This window comes from Marmota flaviventris, chromosome 2 (genome assembly GCF_047511675.1).
Source record: "Marmota flaviventris isolate mMarFla1 chromosome 2, mMarFla1.hap1, whole genome shotgun sequence".
In the NCBI taxonomy this organism is placed as follows: Eukaryota; Metazoa; Chordata; class Mammalia; order Rodentia; family Sciuridae; genus Marmota; species Marmota flaviventris.
Window position 1 is genome coordinate 79,356,082 of NC_092499.1, and position 18,137 is coordinate 79,374,218.

Consider the following 18,137-nt stretch of genomic DNA (forward strand, 5'->3'; position numbering starts at 1 on the left):
TGAACAACTTCTTTGTTCTCAAAATGTGGAGAGTAATATCTACCTTACAGGGATTTTTGAATATTACATGAAATCATACTACAAATGCTGGGTCAGTAAGCACTTAGCAAATTTAGTGTTCCAAGTTGCTGTGTCAGATTCATATTTAGGTATACTTTATTTTTGAGGCATCTGCCAGTGTCCAGTTTGTAGTTTCCTCTGTATTTATGTCTGATAATCTTTCTGAGGTGTTTCACCTCCTATCCTCAAACCCTTAAGATTTGGCCTAGGAGGTAGTGAGCCGTCTATTTGCGCAGGAAACTCTCACTGAGGAAACTTTTTCTCTTTACTGTTTGTCTCCTTCCCAACCCAGTTTTTGAATCTCTGTGTATGTATGTGACAAGGAGGTTGTTAGGAAGCCTTGTTTATACTCTTCTTTTTGTTTTTTCAATCTATTTTACCAGATCCAGTGCCTGAGCTTTACAAAATAAATTTATTTATTGAGTGTACGTTCAATTAATATTTGAGAGCATATTATATGCCAACATTCTGGTAGATGCATAGGGCACATGGATAAGACACAGACTCAAAGTGTATTAGTAAACAAGTAAATTGAATTGTAAGGAAATATTTTTATAATAGCTTTTAAACTTTTTTTTTTTAATAGAGGCAACATATTGCTCAGAGAATTCCCTACTGATACTTTGTTTGATGTGAATGCCATTGTCGCTCATGTTCTCTTGTAAGTACAAAAGGTACTCACTCTTTCATTTATTTATCATTGATATAATTTAGAGAAGTATAATTCATCACAATATTTTAGGATCTTAACATTGTATTTGTAAATGTCAGTTTCACAAAGATTACTGGTTTATCTTCCAACATTGAGGATAAAAAATTTCTTTAATGGCAAAAGATATAGGAAAACATAGATACTATGTATAAAAGTAAGAGAAGATTCAACAAGACCATGTGGTCATACAATTTCTTTTGAGTCTAACAATGGAATGAGCATTTACCAGATGTCTTAGTGTTTGGAGGCTGCTAGAATGAAATACCATAGGCTGGGGACTAATGAACAACAGAAATGTATTTTTCACAGTTCTGGAGGCTGAGAAATTCAAGGTCAAGATACTGGCACATTTGGTATTGGATCAAGTCCTCTGCTTCATAGATAGCCACCTTCTCTATGGATGTTCACATGACAGAAAGACCCTGGATCCTGGAGGTCTCATTTATCAGGATACTAATCTCATTCATGAGAGCTTTGCCTTCATGACCTGATAACCTCCCCAAAATCCCCCCTCCTAATACTGTCACTTTGGGATTTAGGATTTCTCTTTTTTCCTTTTCTTTTTTGAGATGGGATGTTACTCTTTCTAAGCTTGCCTTGAACTCCTAGTCTTTCTGCCTCAGCATCCTAAGTAGCTGGGTGTTAGGATTTCAACGTATGAATTTAGGAGGGCACAACCATTCAGACTCATAGCACTAGGTAAGAAGCTCTCTTTTTTATTCTCATTAGATTTTTGTAGTACTTGGTTTCCTTCTTACCCAGTCTGGCTTTTTTCTGCCTGGTATCTGTAGCTCCATGCTTGTTTAGTAAGTGCAGAAAGAATTTTTATAGTCTCAGCACATACCTGAGTGTTCACTGAGAGAGTGAATCGAAGTTCTCTGGCATGGAATTGCTTTAGGCCTGGGATTCAGGCTTGACTGGGCTGTACTCCTATAAGCTACCAATGAATGAAGTCTGGTATTCTCTCTTGTGATTTAGCTAGAAAATATGACTGAACAAGGACACCAGTTTACGTGGCTTTTTCAATTTAATGTCATAGGTCTGTTGTCCTTTAAGGCCTTTGCTGACATTGACTGTCTGTTTTCTGTTTGGCTCCCTACTTCCTTCTCCTCTCCTACCTAAAATTTTCTCGAAAGTAAAATTACAGGAAGTTAAAAACTTGAGGAGAAAACTTGTGGTTATCATTTTGCAAACAGACACTTTTAAATGTTCCAGTGCTGAGACGTATTAACAGAAGATCCATTAGAAATTACTGACAAACATGTGCCCTGAGGCCAGTAGATTAAGAAGCCAATTGGAATGGGTAGAAGATGATCTTTTATAGAAGAAATATCATAGGATTTTTAGGCTGCCTTGAAGTCTCTTTCCTAGGACAGAATAGGGGTGGCTGTCTTGGTAGTAGCAAAAAGCTCAAGTAATAAATTAGTTATTTTTCTCAGGAAGCTGACTAGTTTTATTGTTTTTCTAATAGATTCCTAATAACTATCTTTGACCTAGAAATGAGGTTGAAGAAACAAAGAAGATTCTTTGAAGTATAAAAGGTAGTAATATTGTCTTTTCATAGAGTGTGAATCCAGTTTTGACACCAAACCATGGAGTGGCAGGTCTACATTGGACAATTTTATTACCAGCTGGTTTTGAAATAGGACCTATATAAGGAGAGGATGTCAGTGCTGAGGACCTTGTGATTGGTCAGCTTATGGATTTTGTCTCTTTCACTTTTGCTGAGGTAGTGTCCTGTTCCTAGTGCTGTACTAATGCTGAGTTTTTTTTTTTTTTTGGTACCAGGGATTGAACTCAGGGACACTGGACCACTGAGCCACATCCCCAGCCTATTTTGTACTTTATTTAGAGACAGGGTTTCACAGAGTTGCTTAGTGCCTTGCTTTTGCTGAGGCTGGCTTTGAACTTGTGATCCTCCTGCCTTAGTCTCTCGAGCTGCTGGGATTACAGGTGTGTGCCACTGCACATGGCTCTAATGCTGAGGTTTAGAATACAAATTCCACAATTTGTTCCTGAAGTTTCTGTTGAGTCTCAGCCACTTGTTAGGCATTGGGGATACAAAACAATAGGGTGTAGCTTTTGTTCTCTAGGAATTTAGTGTTTTGTTGCAGAGATAGAGATAGAAACAGAATATATTATGTACGAAGTAAGATAATAGAAGTGTTTGTACAGAAGAGCTAATAAATCTACTGAGAAGAGAATTATTATTTACGTTTAGAAAGAGAGTGGCTGTTTATTAAGATGGCTTCTGAAGGAGGTGGCAGTTGGGATGAATTTTTTTTAATATTTATTTTTTTCAGTTTTTGGTGGACACAACATCTTTATTTTATTTTATGTGGTGCTGAGGATTGAACCCAGTGCCCTGCGCATACCAGGTGAGCGCACTACCGCTTGAGCATCCCCAGCCCTGGGATGAATCTTAAAGGATAAGTGCTTGGTGAAGAAAGGGATGAGGGGAAACCACAGGAAACAGACAAAGGTATGGAAGTTGGAAATAGTTTGGAGACAGTAGTTTTCTCAGAGTATAAAATATGAAGCAGGAGGTAACAGTATTGAAGAGGTGTGGAGTCAGATGTAGGTGAATCTTTGTATAGGCTTTTGGGCACACTCCTCACCTAAAGGGTGAGGAATCCAACTCTAGGCCAAAATTCCAAGCCATCTTTCAGGTACAACCATAGACAGTAACAAGGCTTTGCTCATCAGGCCTTACAGGGGGAAGTTGCCCCATCATGTCAAACTTGGTACATAATGATTGCAGTTTTTTTGAGATAATGAAGTCAAGGACTCCAACCTCTGTATCCCCTCAGTTTTTTAGAACAGCCATGCTTATATGTATAGGTACCTCTGTTTTGAGGGCTCTACCTCAGACATTGATGAAGATATCCCCCGGGTGCTTTGGCTAAGCACTTGTTATTGGGGTCCTTGATAGAAGTACTTTTCTCCACTTTGAGTCAGTACCTTTCCACTTCTATCTTTTACCCTTTTTTCTACCATGTCCATGGGTCTATAAATAGGCAGGGGCCTTTTGTTTGCAGCTCTTGGAATGAGATGATTCCTGCATCAGTGCTCATTTACTTGCTCCTTGCTTATGGAACCTGTTCCTCTATTTATGGGTCTTTCTTGCATTGTCATAGTAAGCAAATAAAGTCTTTGCTTTTTTAGAAGTGTGGTGCTAGAGATCCAATCAAGGGCTTCATGCATGCTAGGAAAGTGCTGTACCTCCTACCCTGAATAAAGTTTTGATTATTACTTTAAGTTTGACTTGTTGTCATAAATGACCATCTTAAAACCTGATTGATAAACAAAGAGATATATGGGATATATGGGATCCAAGCACATGTAGAAACCATTGTGTGGCCATTTTATATTCTTGGGCAGCATAGATAGCAAAGAGGGAATTTTCCTCTTAATATTTTTAGGTGGTGAAAGTAGCTGGTCTTGGTAGTTGTTAATTTGGTAATACTAAAACTACATGCTTGAGTAAATACTTGATTTCTTTTTCTTCTTTCTCACTTTGTGCTACTCAGATTCAATTTGATTACCATCTGAAGTAGGCAAGGAAGGAGAATGAATTTATAGATGATGAGTCTACTTTAACAAGCCGAATGTCCATCAATCCTCAGTCTCAGGTAGCTGAAGGAATTGGAGCCCCCAGGGAGTATACATCAGGGGTTATAAACATGTAGGTCATCCAGAGAGCATCCTAGGGGCAATACCACTTAATGAAAGAAGAAACTGAGAAGGAAAAAAAAATGTCAAGGAAGTAATAACTTGTGGGATATGGTATTTTATAAAATTTTCTAGTAATGATATTTAGAATATTGAAGAACCATGCCAAATAGTTTACTGTATCATAACTGTGCTTTGAAAAATGCCTTTTGATTTATCATCCTGCATTCATGTGCTAAAATCATCAGTTTGAAATCCCTGGTGTTTGGCAAACAGATTCTGTCTTGTACTGTTCATGGAAATGAAATTGAATTATTGATCTCTTTTGCCCATTTTTCTATCATGTTTTAGTCTTATTAACTCTTATTAATTTTTAGATGTTTTCTTTATACAAAGGAGACACTGTAGAAATTTACCCCAAGTTTATAATTTTTAAAAAATTTACCTTTTATGTTCTTTTATCAACTATCTGGTTAATTTTTCTTTTTTGACTTTTGTATCTTAAGTTATACAATAATATACTTTATTATTATAAAGGAATTTATGCATTTTGGGTTTTGCAATTGATCAACTTGTTTAGAGCAATTTTGGATTTATAGAAAATTATAAATTTGTAGGAAGTGAGCAAAGAGTATAAAGAATTCCCTATGTCTCCCTTTTTCCTCCATGTTTGGTTTTCTTGTTAACATTTTGCATCAGTGTAGTAGCTGTTACAATTTTTTGAACCCATGTTGACACATTATTATTAACTAAAGAATATAGTTAAGAGTGTGCTCTGTGTTGTATACTATTTAGGTTTTGGCAGATGTATAATGATGTGTTTCCACCATTACAGTGTCATTCAGAAAGTTTCACTGCTCTAAAAGTCTCTCCTCTTTCTCCAAACCACTGATATTTTTATTATTTCTGTAGTTTTGCCTTTTCTATAATGTGTGGTTGGAATCATCAGCATGTAGCCTTTTCATATTGGCTTCTTTTATGTAGCTGTATGTAAAAGACTCCACTCTTTTCATGGTTTGATAGCTCATTTCTTTTTTTAAAAAATATATTTAAAAATTATACATACACACACATACACAACATATATATTTTAGTTATAGTTGGGCACAATACCTTTATTTTATTTTATTATTTTTTTAAATTTTTTATTGTTGGTTGTTCAAAACATTACATATTTCTTGATATATCATATTTCACACTTTGATTCAAGTGGGTTATGAACTCCCATTTTTACCCCATATACAGATTGCAGAATCACATCAGTTACACATCCATTGATTTACATATTGCCATACTAGTGTCTGTTGTGTTCTGCTGCCTTTCCTATCCTCTACTATTCCCCCTCCCCTCCCTTCCCCTCCCCTCTTCTCTCTCTACCCCCTCTACTGTCATTCATTTCTCCCCCTTGTATTATTTTCCCCTCACTTCCTCTTGTATGTACTTTTGTATAACCCTGAGAGTCTCCTTCCATTTCCATGCAATTTCCCTTCTCTCTCCCTTTCCCTCCCACCTCTCTTCCCTGTTTAATGTTAATCTTCTTCTCCTGCTCTTTGTCCCTACTCTGTTCTTAGTTACTCTCCTTATATCAAAGAAGACATTTGGCATTTGTTTTTTAGGGATTGGCTAGCTTCACTTAGCATAATCTGCTCTAATTATTTTTTAATTTTTATGTGGTGCTGAGGATCGAACCCAGTGCCTTGCATATTCTGGACGAGCACTCTACCGCTGAGCCACAACACCAGCCCCTAGCTCATTTCTTTTTACTATAGGATAATATTCCATTGTGTGGATGTACCACAGTTTGTTTATCCATTCACTTGTGGAACATCTTGGTTGCTTCCAAAGTTTTGGAAGTTATGAATAAAGCTAAATGTAGGTTTTTGTGTGGATATAAGTTTTCAACTGATTTGGATAAATATCTAGGAGTGAGATTTGTGGATCACATGTTAAGACTATGTTAGCTTTGTAAGAAACTACCAAAGTGGTGTCCAAAGTGGATGTACCATTTGCATTCCCACCAGCAATGAGTGAGGTTTTTTTTTTTTTTTAATATATATCTTTTTATTGTTGAGTTTTAGAAGTTCTTTTATACTTTTTGGATACAGGCCTTTTATCATATACATGTTTTGCAGATAGCTAGTCTGTGGGCTTGTTTTTTCATTTTCTTAATTCTTTTTGAAGAACAGAGGTTTTTAAATAATGATGAAGTCCTAACTTCTTCTTTCATAGATTACATTTTGGATGTCTTATCTTAAAACTCATTACCAACCCAATGTCACCAAGATTTTTTTTTTTTTATCTTTTAGTTTTAGAGTTGTGTTTTACATTTAAGTCTGTGGTCTACTTTGACTTAATTTTTGTGTAATGTGAAAAGTTAATGTCTAGACTTATATATTTGCATGTGGATATCCAGTTGTTTCTGCATAGTTGGTTGAAAAATGATCTTTTCTTCATTGAACTGCTTTTGCTCCTATATCAAAGATCAGTTGACTATTTTTGTGGATACCTGTCTTCTCTTATTGTTTTTATTTTACATTTAAATCTTTGATTTGTTTGGAATTTAACTTGGCAAATGGTATGAGGAATGGATTTACTTGTGTGTAATTCAGGAGGCTACTTAGTTGCCCCAATACAAGTGAAGATAAATGGATCACTTCATTATTTGAGGTGCCACTGTTTACACTAAGTTCTCTGTATTGGGTTTGTTTCTGAACTTTCTATTCATGTACTAGTTCTACTGATTTAATTTCTGAGGCTTTCTAATATAGTATCTAAAAGGTCAAATTCCTTTCACACTTGTTTACTTTGCTTACATATGACATTTAAAATTAACATGTCCAGTTCCTTCCCCTCCTTGTCTAAATCCTACTAGCATTATAAGTTATCTTAGGGACAGTTGACATTTTAAGAATGAATCTTCCTATCCTAGAACATGACATTTTTTTCCATTTGTTCATGTATTCTTCTGTCTTGTAGCAAAGGGCCGGGGGTGGGGGGATACAGGAGAGGGGGGAGAGAGAATGAGTTTGAGAACTTACTTTTAGAGCAGTTTTAGGTTCATAACAAAAAAAAAAAAAAAGAAGATACAGAGATTTTCCATTTGTCCTGCACCCCAGACATGAATAAATTCCCTTGTTACCAATACCCTCCACCAGAGTGGTATGTTTGTTAAAATTGATGTCTATGTTGACACATTGTAATCACCCAAAGTCTTTAGGTTACATTATGGTTTACTCTTGATGGTGTACATTCTGTGGATTCAGACAAATGTATGATGATATGTATCCATCATTATGGTTTCACACAGAGTACTTTTGCTGCCCTAAAAATTTAGCACTCCATCTATTCAACTCCTAACTTTTCCCACATCCCTGGCAACCACTGATTTTTTTTTTTTTTACTTTCTCTATAGTTTTGCACTTTTTAGAAGCAAAATTCTGGAATCATACAATTTGTAGCCTTTTCAGATTGGCTTCTTTCACTTACTACTAGTAATAAGCACTTAAATTTCCTCCATGCCTTTTCATGGCTCAATATCTCATTTCTTATTGATGCTGAATAATATTCTGTTGTTTGGATGTACCACAGTTTATTCATTCACCTACTGCAGGACATCTTGTTTGCCTCCAAGTTTTGGCGCTTATGAATAAAGTTGCTATAAACCTCTATGGGCAAGTTTTTTTTGTGGACATAAGTTTTCAACTTCTGTTAATAGATACCAAAGAGGGTGATTGTTGGACTGATGATAAGAGTATGTTTAATTTGGGGTATTGGATGTAGGTCTGTGGCACAGTGCTTGCTTAGCATGTATGAGGCACTGGGTTTGATCCCTAGCACCACATAAAAATAAAATAAAGGCATGGTGTCCATCTGCAACTACAAAAGTTTTGTTTTAAAGAAGTATGTTTAGTTTTATAAAAAAACTCCCACCAAATTGCTTTTTGAAATGGCTGTATCATTTTGCATTCCCACTAGTGATGAATTAATTTCCTGTTGCTACACATCCTTGCCAGCATTTCATGTTCTCAGTGTTTTGTCTATTATAATAGGTGTGTAGTGTCACTTCAATGTTTTAGTTTGTATTTCCTTGACATACAATCTGAAGTCTTGTGTGTGTGTATGTGTGTGTGTTTTCTGTCTGTATATCTTGTTTGATGAGATATCTGTCAAAATCTTTGGCTAAGTTTTAGTTGGTTTGTGTGGTTGCTCTTTGATCTTAATGGAATTTTTATTTTAAAAAGACTGAAAAATGAACTCATTTTTTATTTTAAAAAATACTGAAAAATGAACTCATTTTCACTTATTATACTAGTAAATGAAATAATATTCACTTAGTAATAATCTGTTGCTAGTTTTGAGCATTAATATCCTTATAGCATGCATGAGTAATATATAAAGCTGTGAAAATCATCCCCCTGACATTCTTCATAATGTCATTATTCAGACCTGAATATTTATTTATTTGGTTTATATCCTTAGTCTTTTTTTTTTTAAATTCACAATAGTCAAGTTATGGAACCAGCACAGATGCCTGTCAACAGATAAATGGATAAAGAAAATGTAGTACATATACACAATGGAGTTTTACTTGGCCATAAATAAAAAATGAAATTAGGCATCTGCAGATAAATGGATAGAAATGGAGAACATCATGCTAGGTAAAATAGGCCAAACTCAGAAAGTCAAGGGTTGAATTTCTTCTCTCATATGTGGAAGCTAGACCAAAATAGGGGAAAACAAGGGGTGTGGATCACATGAAAGTAGAAGACAGATTGTAGAGTAGAAGAAGGGGAATGAGGAGGAGGGATGGGAGAAGGGAGGAATGGTGGATTGAAACTGATCAAACTATCCTATGTACATATATAAACATACCACAGTGAATTTCACCTCTCTATATATTTATAATGTACTAATTAAAAAAAACTATAAATAAATAGAAGGAAAACAGGTAGAACAGAAGAAAAGGAATGGGGTGGGGGAAGGAAGTACTAGTGACTGAATTGGAGCAAATTCAATTTCATATTTTATAATTATGTCAGAGTGAACACCAATGTTATGTATAACTATAATGCACTAATAAAAAACTTAAAAACATGAGGTTTGTTGTACAATATAACAATATAATTTGGCTAATTTTTTCCCCGGTACCTCCCCTTTTCCCTCCCCTGGTCTCCTTCCTCTACTCAACTCTTCTCCTGTTTTTATGATATCCCTCATTCCCACCTTTTCCTCTCTCTTTCTCTCTAGCCTCCATATATGAGAGAAGACATACAACCCTTGACTTTGAGTTTGGTTTATTTTGCTTAAGAAAATCCTCTCAAGTTCCATCTGTTTTCCTGCAAATAACATAAATTTATCCTTCTTTATGGCTAAATAAAACTCCATTGTGGGTATATATCATATTTTCTTTATCCATTCATTGATTGTGGAATCAGCCAAGGTCTTGGTCAGTTTGGCTAGTGTGAATCATGGGTATGTAAACATGGTATGTAAGTATTGCTCCAGTGTGCTGACTTTGATTCTTTAGGATAAATACCAAGGAGTGGTATAGCTGAGTCATAAGGTTCTATTCTGTGTAAGTAACCTTTTATCATTGTGACCAAAATACCCCACAAGAACAACTTAGAGGAGGAAAGGTTTATTTGGGCTCATGGTTTCAGAAGTTGAGTCCATGGTGGGCCAACTCCATTGCTTTGGGTCCAAGGTGAGGCAGAATATCAGGACTGAAGGGCGAGGCAGAGGAGAGTAGCCTGTTCATGGTGACCAGGAAGAAGAGAGAGAGAGGGGAAGGGGCTTCAGGAAAGATGAATCCTGCCAGGGCACTACCCACAGTGACCCACCTCCTCCAGCCATACCCCATGTGACTATAGTTACCCCCATATAACCTAGAATGGACTCATTAGGTTACATCTATCACAATCTAATCATTTCACTTCTGAGTATTCCTGCATTAATAGGGACTTTTGGAAGGCACATCATATCTGAACCGTAACACATTTCTAGTTTTTTGAGGAACCACCATACTGATTTCCCTAGAGGTTAGGTTACTAATTTACAATCCCACCAACAGTGTAAAAGTGTTCTCTTTCCCCCACAACTTCTTCAGCATTTGTTATTATTTGTATTCTTGATGGCTGTCCCTCTGTCTAGTGAGATGAAAGTTCAGTGTAGGTTCGATTTGCGCTTCCCTAACTGCTAAAGATGTTGAATGTTGTTTCATGTGTTTGTTGTCCATTTTTATTTTCTTCTTTTGAGAAGTGTCTGTTTAGTTTATTTGTCCGTTTATCGATTGGATAATTTTTTATTTGATTAGTTTTAAATTCTTTATATATTCTGCATTTTAATTCTCTGTCATAATAGTAGCTAGGAAAGGTTCTCTAATATTCTATAGGTTCTCTGTTCATTCTCTTAATTGTTTCTTTGCTGTGTAGAAGCTTTTTAATTTGATGTTAAATCATTTATCAACTCTTGGTATTTCCTGAGCTATAGAAATTCTATTGAGGAATTGTTGCCTGCACTTATATATTATTGTTGGCCTTATGTTTTCTTCTAACAGTCAGTTTCTGTTCAAATTCCTAGGTCTCTGATCAGCTTTGAGTTGACTTTTGTGCAGGGTGAGAGAAATCTAGTTTCTTTCTCCTACATATGGATAACCAGTAAACAGTTTGTCTAGCACCAATTGTTAAAAAGTTTATCTTCAATGTGTTTTTGGCATCTTTGTCAAGGATCAGATAGCTGTGTTCATTTGCTGAGTCTTATGTTTCATGGTCTATGTGTCTATTTTTATGCCAATACCATTCATCTTCTGTTACTAGAGCTCAGCATAGCTCCCTACCCCCTTAGAATTGCTTTGGCTATTCTGGATCTTTTATTCTTGCAAATGAATCTTAGGACTGTTTTTTTCTAGTCTGTGAAGATTGCTATTGGTGTTTTGGGGGAGGGGGTTTCTTGAATCTGTATATCACTTTTTTTTTGGTTCGACCTTTTATGGTTAAACCTAGTCATTGAGTTCATCCCTCCTAAATCATAAGTGTATGGAATTCAAATTCAGTTCACAGTTACCCCTGTTCCTTCCCGTCCTCCCTCTCCTACCCAATTCTCCTTCCTCTTCTCTGCTAGACTTCCTTTCATTCATCTATTTATTTATGTTCAATTGGCTCTTTTTACTTTTTACATAGAGGTGAAATTCCCTGTGGTATATTTATATATACACATAACATGATTTTTTAAAGAATTCATTCTTTATTGCTTCTTCTTTCCTGTCTCTCCACTCTGCCTCTTGTTCTCCTTCGTCTACACTACTGATCTTCCCTATATCTTTTTAATATCTTATCCTTCCCTCCTCTTTTCCTTTATTTTACTCTAGCTTGTATATACTAGATTAAACATTCAACGTTTGAGTTTCCATGTCTGGCTTATTTCACTTAGCATGATGTTCTTCTTTTCCATCCCTTTACCAGAAATGTTATAATTTCATTCTTCTTTATGGCTGGTAGAATTCTATTGTGTATATATATACCAACATTTATTAATCCATTCATATTTGATGGGCATCTATGTTGATTTCATAATTTAGCTATTGTGAACTGTGCTGCTATAAATAACGTAAGTGACTATATGGATATAGTATGCTGAGTTTGGTTATTTTTGAAAAATACTGAGGAGTGGAATAGCTGGGTCATTTGGTAGTTCCATTTGTAGTTTTTTGAGGATTCTCCATATTGCTTTCCAGAATGGTTATACTAGTTTGCAGTCTGACCAACAGTATACAAGTGTGCCTTTACCCACCACATCCTCACCAGCATTTATTATTATTTGTATTCTTGATCATTGCTATTCTGACTATAGTAAGGTGAAATCTTATATAGTTTTCATTTGCATTTCCATGATTTCTAGAGATTTTGAACATTTTTTTCATATATTTTTTTTGGCCACTTGTGTTTCTTCTTTTAAGAAGTTTCTGTTTAGTTTTTTTTTTTTGCCCATTTGTTGATTGCATTATTTATTTTTTTGGTGTTAAGTTTTTTTAGTTCTTTATATATTCTGGATATTAATCTCCTATTAGTGGGGTAGCTGGCAAAGATTTCCTCCTATTCTGTAGGCTATCTCTTCAAGCTCTTAATTATTTCCTTCTCTGTGTGGAAATTTTTAATTTGATGGCATTCCATTTATTGAATCTTGGTATTATTTCTTAAGCATTAGAGGTCTTGCTGAGGAAGTTGATGCCTGCACCTATATGATGGAGTGCTGACCTTGTGTTTTGTTTTAACTGTTGTAAGATTTGTAGTCTAATTCGTAAGTCTTTGGTCCATTTCAATTTGAGTTTTGTGCAGAGTGAGAGAGAGGAATCTAGGTTCATTTTTCTACATATAGCTCTTCAGTTTTCCCAGCACTATTTTGTTAAAAAGGCTGTCTTTTCTTTAAGATATATTTTTGGCACCTTTGTCAAATATCAGATGACTGTTAGGTATGTGGATTGGTCTCTGTTTTCTGTGTCTTTGCTTTAATCAGCATTTTTTGTGGCTGTGGCTAAAGGACCTGACCAGAACAACTGTAGAGGAGAAGGAGTTTATTTGAGGGCTCACAGTTTTAGAGGTCTCAGTCCACAGATAGCTGGCTCCATTCCTTGGGGCTCAAGGTGAGGAGGCAGAACAACATGGCAGGAGAATATGGCAGAAGGAAGCAGCTCACATGATGATCAGAAAGCAGAGAGAGACTCCACAGGCCAGATACAAATATATACCCCAACACACCCCCAATGACCCACCTCCTCCAACCACACCCCACCTGCCTTCAGTTACCACTCAGTTAATCCCATCAGAGGATGAATCCTCCGATTGGGTTAAGGCTCTCAAAACCCAATCATTTCTTTTCTGAACTTTCTTGTATTGTCTTACATGTGAGCTTTTGGGGAACACCTCACATCCAAACCATAATAGTCTTCATGGCTATTTTGATGCCAATACCATGTGGTTTTTGTTACTTCAGTTCTGTAGTATAATTTCAGATCAAGTATTGTGATGCCACTTGCATCACTTTTCTTGCCCAGTTTTGCTTTGGCATTTTTGGGTGTCTTATTCTTCCAAATGAATTTAAGAATTGTTTTTTCTAATTATACGAAGAATGTCATTGGTGTTTTTGATGGAGATTTCATTGAATCTGTATTTTGCTTTTGGTAGTATGACCATTTTGACAATGTTATTTCTGTCCAAAAATGTGGGATGTCTTTCTATCTTTTACGGTCTTCTTCAATTTCTTTCTTCAATGTTCTGTAATTTTCATGAGCTCTTTTACCTCTCTGGTTAGATTAGTTCCCAAATATTTATTTTTTTTTAAGGTTATTGTGAATGTGATGGTTTTCTTGACATCTTTTCCAGCAAATTAAGTATTGGTGTGTAGGAAAGCTATTGATTTTTAAATTCTCTTAAATGTATTTTTTGGTACTAGGGGTTGACTCAAGAGTGCTTACCCACTGAGCCACATATCTAACCCTTTTTGTATTTTTTATTTTGAGACAGGGTCTCTCTGAGTTGCTTAGGGCCTCACTAAATTTCTGAGGCTGACTTTGAACTTGTGATTCTCCTGCCTTAGCTTCCCAATTCACTGGGATTACAGGCATGCCCTATGTGCTCAGTACATTAACTTTTGTTTATTGATTTTATATCCTGCTTAAGTCTTTTTTCTAAGACACTATCTACTATTATACATATATGTATATTATACATATACATACATATACATCTTATATGTATGTAATATTATAAAAATTCTTCTTGGTTTATATTTCATTAGGCTTTAGTTAAATAGGGAAGCCAAAATTTACTGGAATTTGGTTTATTTATAAACAATACACATATTTAAATATATTACTTTCAGCAAATTTGTCAGTTGTTTTTGGTTTGTTTTAGCCTCATAATTAGGGATAAGAAATGTCTGTAGATTTTTCTCAAAATACTTCATGAACTGAAAGCTTGATTTTGAGAATATTTGGCTTGCTTCATGTGTAAGTCATGCTATTATTTTTCCCCCAAGGCTTTTGTATTTGTTTGTTATGTAGAATATTTTGATTGAGATCAGTGATCTACAGTTATACTTGAACTCACTACTTTGCCAACAAAAATATCAAGATGTTAATTACTTTTTTTCCTTAGAATATAGAAAAATCTAAGTGGAGAAAAAATTAAGTTAGAAAATCTTAGAATAAAATAACAAACCTAAACTTAGGGTGACTCTTACATCAATTATTTTAAAATTATATATTTTTAGATCATTATGTCCAATTCTGTATTTTTTCGTAAGATATTTAAGATATTGCTAAAAATCATTAATTAAAAATATAATAGTATATTAAAATTCTTGCAAATTGATTTTTTCCAGAATATAATAAGTAAAATAAACCAAGTAAGTTAGGAAATAGCAAAATGCTATTTATGTAAGAAATGGGGTTATTTCAAAACTCTGGAGGGTCTCCATTGTTATTCTACTTGTGTTTGTATACATGTGTGTAGTATATATGCGTCATACCTAAGGTATCTTTGGATGTATAAAATAATATAAACCATTCATACATGTTCACGCATATATGCACACCCACACCCATATATTCACATATACATCAGACTTATGAATTAGAGATCTGACCTCATAGCAATAATAGCAGCCAGGAGAATATGGTAGTACTGGTTTCTTTCACTTGGTTCTCTAGAGCAATAAGATAAGAGTCGTATGTACTCCTGTACATATAGTGGGGTTTGAATGAGGAGAAAAAAATTATGAATGTTTGAGCTATGTAGGAGCTGCCACATTTGCTCTTTTCCAATGAAGAGAGTGTGCTTGTCTTTTTCTGTGGAATGTAGGAGCAGAAGAGGAAGGGCTCTATTCTTAAATGTAAGCATTTGGCTGTGGGGACATTAAGAAAGGTTTTATTGCCCTTTGAGTAGGAGTAAATGGCCCCTGATAAAAAGACATTTTTTTGGTGTCATGTCAGATTTCATCTTCAGAAGACTTGGGCCATGTAGGAACAGAGGGAGATCAAGGAAGCATTGCCTTCTAACAAAGATATATATGCATACATAGTATACACATATGTGGCATAAATATTTCAAGGTTTCACAAAAACTGAAAATAATGGTTGCTATGGAAAGCTATGGAGAAGTTGCGGGGGGGAGGAGGAAGGAGTTAGTAGACTATTTACTATTCAATTTTTTGGATACCTTATATTTGGGTGCCTTTTATATTTGAACCATATAAAATTATTACTAATTTTCAAAATAAGCAAAATTTAAATTAAATATGAGAATTTGGCTTTATAGTCTAAAAGTTCTGTTTTCTAAATGTGTGTAATCAAAACTGGTAGATTAAATGATTTGTGAACTATGTGAAGAAAATTTTACTTTGTAACTTCTAGATGGGATTAAGAAGGTAATATTTACAAAAAGAAAGTAAAGTAACAACTCATCTTTATGTGTTGATTGGGAATACCCATATTTAGCTGGGTGCAGTGGGGCACGCCTGTGACCCAGTGAATCAGGAAGCTGAGGCAGGAGGATCACAAGTTCAAGGCCAGCCTCAGCAATTTATCAAGATCCTGTCTCAAAATAAAAAATAGGAATGTTTGGGGATGTAGCTCTGGTGAAGTGCCCCTACATCCCTAGTACCAAGAAACCAAAACAAAACAACCCCAAGCCCTAAAATACCACATATCTAGTTTATCAGGTAATTGGAGGTATAGGAAATTAAGGCATTATAATTTTAGCATGTGGATTGGACGGTTGTATGATATATGAAGAAGCCAGACTTTAATGAGTATTTTAGTCCCCGTTCCTTTTCTTATAACATGTGATCTGAACAATTTATTCATCTGATTGCTAGTTTTTCTTTTCTTTGTATGTTATAATTGTAGCTTCTTGAGATCGTTGTGAGAACCAAATAAGGTAATGCATGTAAAAATATGTTGTGGATTTTACTCAGTGCTCTCTCTATATAGTTGTTTTAAAAAGTACATATATAAATGCAGGAAGTTTCATTTTGCAGTTCAGAGGGGGAAAAACAAAGTGAGTTCATGCTGTGACAGCTGGTGGGGATATTTGCCATGAGGCAATAGTTGGAGAGAAAGGTCATTCTTGTTTACGTACTCATTGTTGAATCCTAAAAATCATAAAATGATACAAATAGGAAAGAATATCTAGTAAGAAATGATAACATTTCATTAATTTTTCTGTAAGATATGGTACTTGATTCTCTCTTGATAATATTTTGAAAACAGGAAGTTTCCTTTTAAGTTAGCATGCTACTCATAATAATATGAACTTCAAATATTATAGAAATCATTTTCAACTGTCATAGTTTCTGGTAGTATTATTTTTTTAATGCTGATTGCAGAGCCTTGGCATTGAGTTACATTACCTCTGGGGAAAACTGTTTTTAGAGGCGTCTTCCCCTAAAACTCCTGCACTGTTCCTATGCTGATCTCTTCTTAATGGATGTCGAGCTACTGCTCATTCTTTTATCTGTATCAGATTTGTTCACACACAATGTGACTAGATGGATTCCTGTTTATACTGACATACTTTTTTACTGGGAAATTATAATAAAAAGTTACTTGTCTTGGATTTGAATTCCAAATCTATCCAAGAATAATATAATTAATTTAGACAAAAGCAACCCCCTTTCCCCAGTTCTTGGGGTTTTGGTATGTTAAATTAGCTGTTAATATTTTCTTTTTATTGAGTGTTTTAGAATTTGGATTAATCACAGAAATAAAAATACTGAAAAAAGATTCTCTCTTTAAAAAATTGAGTGGCTTGCTACTCTGAAAGTAGAGACAAATAGACTGTTAATTTTCTTGCTAACATTGGCTTAAATTTTTGGCCTCCTATCTTATCTACCTAGTGGTTGTGATAGGAAAGTTTCAGGAAGAGCCTGCCAAATAAAGGGATGGCCTTTCTTGGGCAGAAAGAACTCCCTAATTGGAGCATCTCCAGGATGTGTTACTCCATCTTTACAGCAAGGAAATCCCAAGAGAGACTTTTCCTTTAATCCATTTCTGTCAGTAATTCTTTTCCTTGGATCTAGAATGAAGGAATAGAGGTTTGTGGAATGTATCTTAGAGATATTTAGGTAGCCTCATATTCTGGAAATCAGCATATTAAATAATAGACTAAGGTTAGGAAACCATTAGGAAAAATCATTAATTTTGGTTATTATTTTCTTATGACTAATGACTGCTTAATGAGCTTTGGGATGTTAGGCGAGATAACTTTTCTAAATTCTGTGACCTTATCTTTAAAATAGGGTCAATGAAGCCAGGCTTGATGTTGCATGCCTATAATCCCAGTGGCTTGGGAAGTTGAGGCAGAAGGATTGCAAGTTCAAAGTCAGCCTCAGCAACTCAGTGAGACCTTAAGCAACTTAGCAAGACCCTGTTTCTAAATAAAAAATATAGAAGGGTTGGGGATGTGGCTCAGTGTTTAAGCACCCCTGGGTCAATCACTGGTAATAAATAAATAAATAAATAAATAAATAAATAAATAAAATAGGGTTGTTGACCTGGGTGTGATAGCACATGCCTGTAATCCCAGCAACTCATGAGGCTGAGGCAGGAGGTGGAAAATTTGAAGCCAGCCTCAGCAAATTAGTGAGGCCCTAAGCAACTTAGTGAAACCCTGTCTCAAAATAAAAAGAGATGGGAGTG

General features: G+C 35.2%; 1 protein-coding gene across 8 annotated transcripts in view; it reads left to right on the forward strand.

The window, feature by feature from the left end:
• Txndc16 (thioredoxin domain containing 16) overlaps positions 1 to 18,137 on the forward strand; it is a 99,831-nt gene that overhangs the window by 19,797 nt on the left and 61,897 nt on the right. For 6 of the 8 annotated variants that reach the window (XM_071608045.1, XM_071608042.1, XM_027929847.2 and 3 more), the window contains one exon: positions 647 to 721. The exons of the other annotated variants lie outside the window; for them this stretch is intronic. In XM_071608045.1, the coding sequence (XP_071464146.1) occupies positions 647 to 721 (75 nt within the window). The remainder of the gene's footprint in view (positions 1 to 646; positions 722 to 18,137) is intronic. 8 annotated transcript variants of the gene reach the window in all.